At 40.2% G+C, this 10008-nt stretch overlaps 1 protein-coding gene across 2 annotated transcripts; it reads left to right on the top strand.

Moving 5' to 3' along the window:
• Window positions 1-750: 750 nt before the first annotated feature.
• Window positions 751-7858, top strand: LOC115142455 (uncharacterized). Of its 2 annotated transcripts, none has more exons than XM_029681937.2 (5): window positions 751-821; window positions 3716-3835; window positions 3959-4288; window positions 4679-4800; window positions 5078-7858. In XM_029681937.2, exons 2-5 carry the CDS (start codon window positions 3769-3771, stop codon window positions 5237-5239), a joined length of 681 nt encoding a protein of 226 aa, XP_029537797.1. In that variant the 5' UTR covers window positions 751-821; window positions 3716-3768; the 3' UTR covers window positions 5240-7858. The 2 variants fall into 2 exon arrangements, with proteins under 2 accessions (XP_029537797.1, XP_029537796.1); XM_029681936.2 differs by having other exon boundaries at window positions 757-821; window positions 4616-4800.
• Window positions 7859-10008: the final 2150 nt, after the last annotated feature.

A 10008-nucleotide genomic window follows, 5' to 3' on the forward strand; every position in this document is an offset into this window, starting at 1 on the left:
CTTAACTGACTTGCCTGGTTAAATAAAGGTAAAATAAATTTAAAAAATAGGTCAATATCATTCATATTTTAAAAAAAAGGACTACCAGAGGAGGCTGGTGGGAGGAGCTATAGGAGGATGGGCTAACTGTAATGCTTGGAAGGGAATAAGTGGAATCGTATCAAACACAAACATATGGAAACCACATTTGACTCTGTTCCATAAACTCCATTCCAGCCACTAAAATGAGCCCGTCCTCCTATTACTCCGTCCACCAGCCTTCTCTGCAGACCAAGTATGGGCAGCCTGGATCAAAATGTTGTTGTTTTAAAAGGTCAGAGTTGGAACTAACCATATTAAATGAATAAGTACTGTATTTCATCAAGGCAAGTTTATTTTAGGCTTCACAAGAGGAGCCCAAATCATGTCTTAACCTAAAGCTAGTGTGGATTTAGCCATTATCATGACTCCAATTCAATTGCGCTACATTTGGGTCATTGGACGTCCCCTTTAGCCTTGTCAGGGAAATGCCCCGACTCTTAGACGCTGCCCAAATCCTCTATCTAATCGCAAATACGCCTCGCACGCAAAACAGGTTTGGAAACATTTGTAACTTAACTTTAATATGAATGACAACATTTTTCAAACACAAAAGATACACTTACTGTATACATGACACAGTATAGCAAAGTTGCAGCCAGCTGTGTTTTGATTAACACCTGCTTCTGACCGGAAATGTGGAATGGAAGGGTCCAATGGAAATGTGAGTGCAGGGTGAGAGGATGTGTCATTCCATGGCTGAAGGCTGCTACAGCTGGGTGCAACTTTCTAAACTGCTTACAGTAAGAGTATCTTATATTCTTACTCACTGGTATAAAAGTTCAGTTCCAAACATTTCCAAAACCGTATTGCAAGCTAGGATTATGAACGTTTCTAAACGTTAAAACAGAGTGTTGGGATTGTAGTTCACATAGAGCAAACTGTGGTCCATACCTTCAGCTGACAACCCAAAAGGCTATATATATATGCCCCCTTTGATTCTTGAGAGCTAGTGTGGATATAGATAAGGCCCAGACAATAGGAGCTCACCTGCCTATTTCAAGTGAAATGTGAAACTTAAGCTATAAGTATAAAATATTAAGCGAGTGACTAATCTCATCCATATCAAATTCTCATTTTTCATGTGCTATAATAAAAAGTTTGGAGCTAAAGTTTTTGTCAGTGGCCTAAAGAAATTAACACATTGTATTTGGGGAGGAAATACATTTCAGCAAGACAAAGGCCAACATTTTTAGGTCTATGCCCTCACTGAATTAGTTTCATTATTGCTACAACTTTACTGAACAAAAATATAAACGCAACTTGTAAAGCTTTGGTCCCATGTTTCATGAGCTGAAATAAAATATCCCAGAATTGTTCCATACCCTCAAAAAGCTTATTTATCTAAAATGTTGTGTACAAATTTGGTAACATCCCTGTTAGTGAACATTTCTCCTTTGCCAAGATAATCCATCCACCTGACAGGTGTGGCACATAAAGAAGCTGATTAAACAGCATGATCATTACACAGGTGCACCTTGTGCTGGAGACAATAAAAGGCCACTAACGTGCAGTTTTGTCACAAACTAATGCCACAGATGTCTCTAGTTTTGAGGCAGCATGCCATTTAAAAAGATATATATATTTTTTATTTTACCCCTTTTTCTCCCCAATTTCATGGTATCCAATTGTTTAGTAGCTACTATATTGTCTCATCGCTACAACTCCCGTACGGGCTCGGGAGAGACGAAGGTTGAAAGTCATGCGTCCTCCGATACACAACCCAACCAAGCCGCACTGTCATTAGAGCCTAAACTTTAACACAGGGAGAGGTACAGGTCAGTCACCTTTATTCCTTTCTCTCCTTTTTATTGACTCTCTCCTTTTATTTATTTAATCTTTCTCTGTCTCTTTTTGCATTTTTCTTCTCTTCCCTCTGACCAGTGTGTGTATGCAGACTGAGAGGAGAGCCTCCTGGACTTCTCTAGCCATTAAGGCCTCTGTCTGTCCCATTATGCTTCATCCCTTTGTCCTTCTCCTTCCTGCTCTCTATGGCTGTGATGTGCTGGCCCTCTCTAGGCTGTGCTCTATTAATACACATAGTGGTGTGTGTGTGTTTGTGTGTTTCACAGCATACCTCTGCCTCACTGGCTTATCACTGGCCCATTTCAGACCCCATCTGTGCTTCCCACTCGTTCCCAACATACAGGACAGGCTCCTGGAATCAGAGAATCAGAATATAACACATGCTGATGCCACAGTGTTTTTTAGTGCGTTTCATTCATTTCAGTTTTGTCAGTGATGTGTACGCCGTGGAACTTAAAGCTTTCCACGTCCTACAGTGCGGCCCCGAAGCTGGTTGAGAGAATGCCAAGAGTGTGCAAAGCTGTCATCAAGGCAAAGGGTGGCTACTTTGAAGAATCAGCACTTTTTGGTTACTACATCATTCCATATGTGTTATTTCATAGTTTTGATGTCATCACTATTATTGTACAATGTAGAAAATAGTCCAAATAAATATAAACCCTACAATGAGTCGGTGTGTCCAAACTTTTGACTGGTACTGTATGTGATGTATAGACATTATGGACAGTGTCTGGATAGTAAATATCTGTAGAATACGTGGATATAATAGCATATTCAAGGAATGAAAGGAAGGATTTCAATTGTTGTATTTTATTATTACAATCTTCAAACAGAGTAAAATCATAATTTTTGGAGAGAATATTCTGCCTTCTTTCATGTTCTAAGATTTCAACTGTTTTAATCATTTTAACTCAAGCAACCAAAAGCAGGAAACCCATAACAAGAAACATTTATGTAATTTATGTACAAAGAATGTCTGTTGTTTCCCCCCCATCATTAAGTATTATAGAAGTGGATAAAGTACCTAAAGACTGTACTTTTTTTAGCCCGGTGACAGTACAGGGAAGTAGCAAAACAATTCACAGTGGACAACGAAAACAAAAGTTTGTTATTGGACATGGTCTGGTGGTCCCTCTACATCGGCTTTCATTTGATCCCTTGTGAATACAACCCTGGATTGATTGAACTGAAGTTAGACATGTGACACTGAACAGAAGCAACATGTCCACTAGAGGGAATTCTCTCCTCACATTCAAATTCTGATGCAAAGCGTGAGAAGAGCTATGAGCTGAGTTTGATTAACCTTGAGAAAAATCGACATCTGAAAGGTGAATAACATGAACACAACATGATGTAACTTTGATATGCTTTTTTAACATGCCTGTTGTAATGTGAATGCAGTGAAGTTCATTTACAGTTGGATATGTTGTTGTGGTTCTATAACAATACAATCCATCTAAACTCTCCACTCACCATATTTAATGTCCAACACACTAACACAATAAACCATTGAATTTATAATAACATATATAGAGAATTTGATTCAGTAAATAAATCTAAATTAGATTGTGTATAGTGTTCAGTGGTTCTTAACCAGGGGTACTAGGAACCATGGAGGTACTTGGCCTATACACAGCAGGAACTTAAGACTCATGATTAGACCATAGGCCTACTGGTAAACTGCACGAGGGGGTACTTCGGGGGTACTCCGGGCAGAGCGAAATTCAGTTGGTGGTACAGAAACCACAAAAGGTTGGAATTCACTGCAGTAATACATGAAGGTGTGGTTGACTGTGATGTCAGATGTATCCTGTTTCCTGTTCTTTATAAGTAGAGAGACATACAGACAGAGACAGACAGCAGTACACAGCCAGCTGTGGTGATATGATGTCACTGCTGAGGAGTTTGCTGTTGTTCTACTTCTCATTCAATGAATTGACCACAGCAGCAGGTAAGGCAAGCTGTTTCTTCCCAGCCAATCAAGGTTGATTCTGTATTACGTCCTCAGTATGGTACATATGTATCTTTGAATCTAACAACCATGGTTCCTCTTTCTTCCCTGTCTTTTCTTTAGAAGCCATTCTCTGGGTGAAGACAGGGGAGAAGTTTACCATGAAGTGCTCCACCACTCTAAAAGACCAGGAAGGAATGTACCTGTATGTTGGGCTGGACAGGGACAGGGAGGTGCTGTATTACTACCAGCGTGACTCCAAGCTGTCCCCCAGGAAACGCTACTGGGACAGAGTGAAGACTGAGGGACCTGTGGACCAACTGACCATCACCGTCAGTAACCTGACCATAGAGGACACAGGTGTCTACTGGTGTGTTTACACAAAATTCAATGAAACCACATATGAAAATGACATCAACCAAGGAAGAGGCTCCACTCTGGTCGTGGTGAATGGTAGATGTATATTTTACTCTTCTCATGAATGAACAGTCAATTTCACATGTAGAAAACATTTGTGTAATCTAGAATTCAGACTGGTGTTTCTCAGTCTTTGGTTCATGAACTGGCAGCGGTCCCTGCAGTGTTTCAGACCAATTTAGTCAACTCTCAAGTGTTAGTTTCAATCTAAACAACCAGAGCCTGCAGGTCTCGATACCAAAAAGTTGACAAAAATTGTCCTTCAGTGGCTTTTCTTTTGTACAATTCTGTCTCCGATAGTTATTTTGTGTGAGTGCCGCAGCATACTGATTAGATTTTCCCATCTGGTGATGTCTTCCATAGACGATGCCCTCCAGCTGCCATGCCCCACAGCTACTGCAGTAACACTGACCCCCTTTCACCCAGCCAAAAAGAAGCCGTGCCCATCCGGCGTGGAAAGCCATCAGATCATCATCATCGTCATCATCACCAGCATCTTGACCACCGTGATATGTGCCTTCATCTTCCTCGTCTGGTTCGCTCCACCGGTGAGTGTGCTGATGGTTGCCCAGGTGATGGGTCAATGACGTATATCTGTCAAAACATTGTCCTTTATTAACAAGTTGTCCTGTCCTAATAAACACGTTCAATGCATATTACCAGTACGCAGATCTACATTTTGTTCTAAACTCTCAAAACACAATGTCCTTTCAATGCCAGTCAATGTCTTCCAAGAATAATTAAAAAGTGGTTGAATTAGACAATTTAGTTGATTTCTTGTAGCGCATCAGAAGATATGAATGAAGCAACATTCCTTTTTCACAGGTGAAGAGGTGCTGTAACCAGGGAGGATACACACCACAGGTCTTTCCTGACTCGGTCTATGAAGACATGGCCCGGAATCACATTTATCCACCAGGCACACAGCAGGTAGAATCGTACCCCTATTCTGTGTCTACCAAAGGAGGAAGTAGGACCACTGTGTAGCTTCTTCAAATGCTTTCTCTGAATATTGCTTCTTTACTTCATCAGAATTGACAAACCTGTTCTGCTGTGTTTCACAGTTCTAGCCACAATGCAAGTCTTATTGGTAAATTGTTTGTGTGTGCGTCATACCATGCTTATGTGTGTGAATAAAATCTCTATATGGATAGTATTCATATTTCAACAAAAGAGGGAACATCCAGTGTTATATTCCAGTTCTATTCAACTATATTCTTACGGGGGCCAGATGTAAAAAAAAGTTCATTGCAGGGGGGCCGGACATTTTCCACATGCGTCCCACACACACCAGTAAAGCACTTTTCTTCTAATGAAATGTTGCTAAAAGTAGTTGGGGAAGAAGTGGAAAGTGCTCGATCAACGTGAGTTGAGGTGCAACCAAACAATGTGGTCCTCATTGAAAAGAAACCGGCTCAATGCTTTGCTCATCATTTGAACTATTGAAAGATTCTTTAAAGTAATTTGGTCATTTGAAAATCATCTGACAACTAAGCATCTCAGTAAATAACAGAAAGCAACCATAGTGCTTTTCATTTTGGCACTGAACGTCGGAATTTGTTGCCGATCTTTTGTGAATGTTCAGAATTGATCAGGGGGCTAAATTACTGAACGGTTCAGATCTGGCCCCCTGCCGCCAGTTGAATATCCTTGTTTTAGTCCATAAGGTGCACAGTTGATAGCGATGGAGGCCTCCCTATAACTTTTTTCAATAGATCAGGTAATAAGATTTATATTGCTGTTGTTTTAGTGTTTTTAGGTCACTGGACCACTCATCAAGCTGTTCCTGTGCATGTTGTCTGCACACAAAGTCAAAAGAGCTTCAATGTTAAAATGAGAACATTTTGTTAAGATTTTTATTATATTTTATCATAGGTACAAATATTTTAGCTGCCTAAACTTTCAGGTACATTAGGATATAAGTGATTTTTATAATTACATTTGAGTAATCTATTGTTTTAGTTGAGATAGCTAGTAGGTTAAACCATAATGGTCTGAGTACATTGTTTTCATGCTGGTACGGAGTAATGAGTGCGTCTTGTGGTTGGAAAAACTATTTTTACCAAGTGACGTAGTATTTGTTTTACACTATGAGTCACTGTTTTTTACTTATTTTTCAACTTCCTAACAGCTATTTTCACTTTAAATAAATGTAAATGTGTTTGTATTTTTTTTAAAGGAAGAAAAATATTCTCACCATTTTCCATTTTAATCAAAATATTGATACATCATTGAAAGTCATGTGATATTCCACTTGTGTATGTCATGTTTATGTTGTATTTGTGTATGTGTATCTGGCATGCATTGGTGATGTTCAGCTATATTGCGTACAGTATCAATCGAAGAAAAGTTAAGACAGGAAACCAGAGTATTTGTATCTGCTGATATTGAACCAATTAGATTCACTCTAATGTAATATGGCGGTCTATTTAGTTAACCAGGTAATGCACATCATTTCATGATTTCTGCTGCGCGCAAGCTATGCACTGGTGTTCTTGGTGACATGCTATGCTGTAACATGCGGTAGTCACCCTGCATGTCTGCTTTCTGATCACCCACCTGTTTGGGCACTGCTTTTGTTCCAGTCAGGGAGATTGGTATAGCATACCTGGCTCACTGTTTGTTATTATGTTATCATTATACATGCTCTGGCAGTGAGCTACCCCGAAGGAGCAGAGCCTAACGCCAAGAGTAACGTATTGACTGTATTGTAGTCTTTTCTAATCAATGGTTAAACAAATATGTGACGTTTCCGGTCTGAATCACTTTTAATGTCCAATTTACGTTTCAGTATACATGAGCAGCATCATTAAGTTGTTTTTGACACTACATTCTACAATCATATCCAAAATTATAACCATAAGTCAAGTACAATATAAATGCCAAACAGACCCATGTAAGCCAGACCTGTGTGCTGCTGGTGACAGCAGCATTTCTGATGTGGTGGCAGCAGACACACAACCATATCCAACATCCCAGGGAAACACAGTGCTTCCGTTTAACACGCCCACCATTTTCAAACACCAACCACAGTGAGTGAATACCTCAATTCCAAGGCCCTCCACAACAACCAAACACACACAGCATGACCTGCATGACATATGAATATGGAACATAGGCCGTATCCCTATTCTCACACTCTACGACTTTGTCTTTGTGTAAATCTCATTCTTAAATCAGAATGCGCAAGGTCTAAGTGGTACTCTCTTCTGATTTAAAAATGTCTTTAAAAAATGGTGCATGTTTTATAACAGCATAGTATGAAAATGCACATACAGAATGTTTATTTTCGGCAAAATTGAGTTTTTATTTTCGGGTTATTTAAATACAATGATATAATTGTCCATGGTGATATTACAGTTGGTGGTAGCAACTGGTAAAACAGTTATTTTCAATGGAGGCAGCTCAGTTGTCGTCCTCTCTGGAGATCCCAGAGGAACACGGTATGATCCTGCGGAAGCGGCTGAAGATCTTCCTAATGAAGTTATTTTGCTTCTTCGGCTATTTGCCTCCAGCTCCGTCCTCTATAAACAATGAAATACCGTTGAGTATTGCAACAATTTGCCATGTTGATGTAGATTGCCTAAATAAATGTTTTTGAAAACATGTCTGTTGTATGAGCTTTAATAGAGATGGGTTGTGTTGCCTTGAATATAGAACAACAGACCTGAGACCGTCGCTAACATAAGTTCTTGAGTTGCGGCCTTCAGCAGGCATTCAGTGTTCTGAAAACAGACAGACGAGAGCACTGTAAGAGTAGGAATAACGACAATCTTTACTGTAGCTGTTTCACAAAACATACCACAGACATCCAAAGAAAATAATTGTTGCTCATTTGTAATATAAATGTGTGATATGATATTACTTTGGACACAGTCGAGGGCCAGGTATAAATCATAGCCTCCTGTTTCTCCGACTCTTTGCAGGAGGAGGACATCTTTGTTACAGTTGTCTTCGCTGTTGGTGTTGCCCAGAGCGAGTTGCTCAGATTTAATCTCCAGGCACATTACTCCTTGGTGAATGGTGCCTAGTTGGTTGAGGTCTGCATTCTCCGTGGAATCCTTCTGCAAACAGACAGACATACCGCATAGAACTATTGGAACCTAGTAGCAGTTTTACAAAACATATCGAAGTCATGTCTACATTGTCAAGTTGTCCAAAATGATACACATAACCTGCAGGGTTGCTTGAAATTTCATTCAAAGACTATCATAATAATAGGCCTTTTCAGATGGCTCTTGTTTCTTACCTCAGTGTTCACCTCCTCGTTGGCAACCTATGGTGTCACCAGAAGATGCTTGTGAAGGCTGAGGAAATCTACCTCTGGCTTTCCAACAGCCATAAACTTCCAAGGGCTGCTTCTCCATCTCCGAGGGCTGATGCTCCTCAACCACCACAAGTTCCTCCATTTTGGTACCTAGGTCTGAGGTCTGGACCTCAATGAGGATGATTAATGATTCTAAAATGTTCCCCATCACTCGCTGATCAACAGGACCTCCTCGTGGTCAGACAGGCATTGGTCTGGAACCCGTATTGAGGTGTTCACTGCCACGAGATATTCCAAGTACCTCTCCAGGTTTGGAATATCAGCCACTCTGCTTTAGAGCATCAGGCTATCGGCAAACATCAGAAATGATGTTGGAGTCAACCTAATATCAACCTTTATCTACGTTGCTGGCAGAGGCATGGAACAGAGGGATGAAGAATGTAAGGCTCCTATTGAGCAGCCTGATGATCTGGGGAGTAGAAGCTCTTGGCCAGTCTTCTAGTTTATGCCATGATGCTGCTGTACTGCCTGCGTCTGAGTGAAGGAAGAGGGGAGAACAGGGCATGGCTCAGGTGGCTGTGGTCCCTGATCATCCTATTTGCCTTCCTGCGACACCTGGTGTTGTAGGTGTCCTGGAGGTCAGGCAGTGTGCGTTATGCCCCTGAAAAAGGGGAGAAATAATCACGAGAGTGATACGGTGTCATTTCCTCAATAATAACTTTTAGTGCAATCATTTTACAAAAGTAACACATTTTACAGAACAACAGATCTACAGGAAATAGATCGTTTTTAGGGTACAAGGCTTATGCAAGTCACAACAGTATACACTGTAATTCACTTAAACAGATACTAATTTCAATATAACTGTCAAGCACAAAGCTTTAACTCAGTAAACCATAACTCAATTTATCAACAGACAATAAAGTATTTGAAAAACCATTATGCAAATAACACTGCAAAATATCTTATTAACAACGCACATGTTCATTCACAATCGACATAAAATGGCAGCTACGGGTGGACACCAGAGCAATCGATCTTAGGCTCATAGATTAAGAGCATTTAGTAGATCACAGATTAACATTTTTACCCTTCCATTAGGCACCACAAAATAAAGTAATCAATATAACGTTTACACTTTCCTCTCACAATTCGTACCCTTTGTACGCTTGGCGGATTTGAACTTTTTAACACAATTATATGAATGTTATCAATCTCTATCCACTAATACTGAATGCATGATCTTTTTAACCTTAGATGTTTTAAGATCCTCACATACTATGAACTTACTAATACTTTTTAATGTATAACAGGCTATGAATATTTCATTTAACCTGTCACATGTGCACCCAATGGTGCGTTTGGCTAAGCGTACCACCCTCTGTAGCACCTTGCAGTCCATGACGATAGAGTTGTCGTACCAGACTGGGATGCAGCCCGACAGTATGCTCTCGAAGGTGCTCCTGTAGGACTCTGTGAGGGCCCTCGA

This window comes from Oncorhynchus nerka, linkage group LG15, assembly GCF_034236695.1.
Source record: "Oncorhynchus nerka isolate Pitt River linkage group LG15, Oner_Uvic_2.0, whole genome shotgun sequence".
Lineage (NCBI taxonomy): Eukaryota > Metazoa > Chordata > Actinopteri > Salmoniformes > Salmonidae > Oncorhynchus > Oncorhynchus nerka.

What these genes read in the sequence shown, in the direction of transcription:
- LOC115142455 (XM_029681936.2), top strand. Translation starts at nt 3,769, where the DNA reads ATGATGTCACTGCTGAGGAGTTTGCTGTTGTTCTACTTCTCATTCAAT. An exon ending in CACTCTGGTCGTGGTGAATG is followed by an intron (nt 4,289 to 4,615) that starts GTAGATGTATAT and finishes TGTCTTCCATAG; the next exon opens with ACGATGCCCTCCAGCTGCCA. An exon ending in TCGTCTGGTTCGCTCCACCG is followed by an intron (nt 4,801 to 5,077) that starts GTGAGTGTGCTG and finishes CCTTTTTCACAG; the next exon opens with GTGAAGAGGTGCTGTAACCA.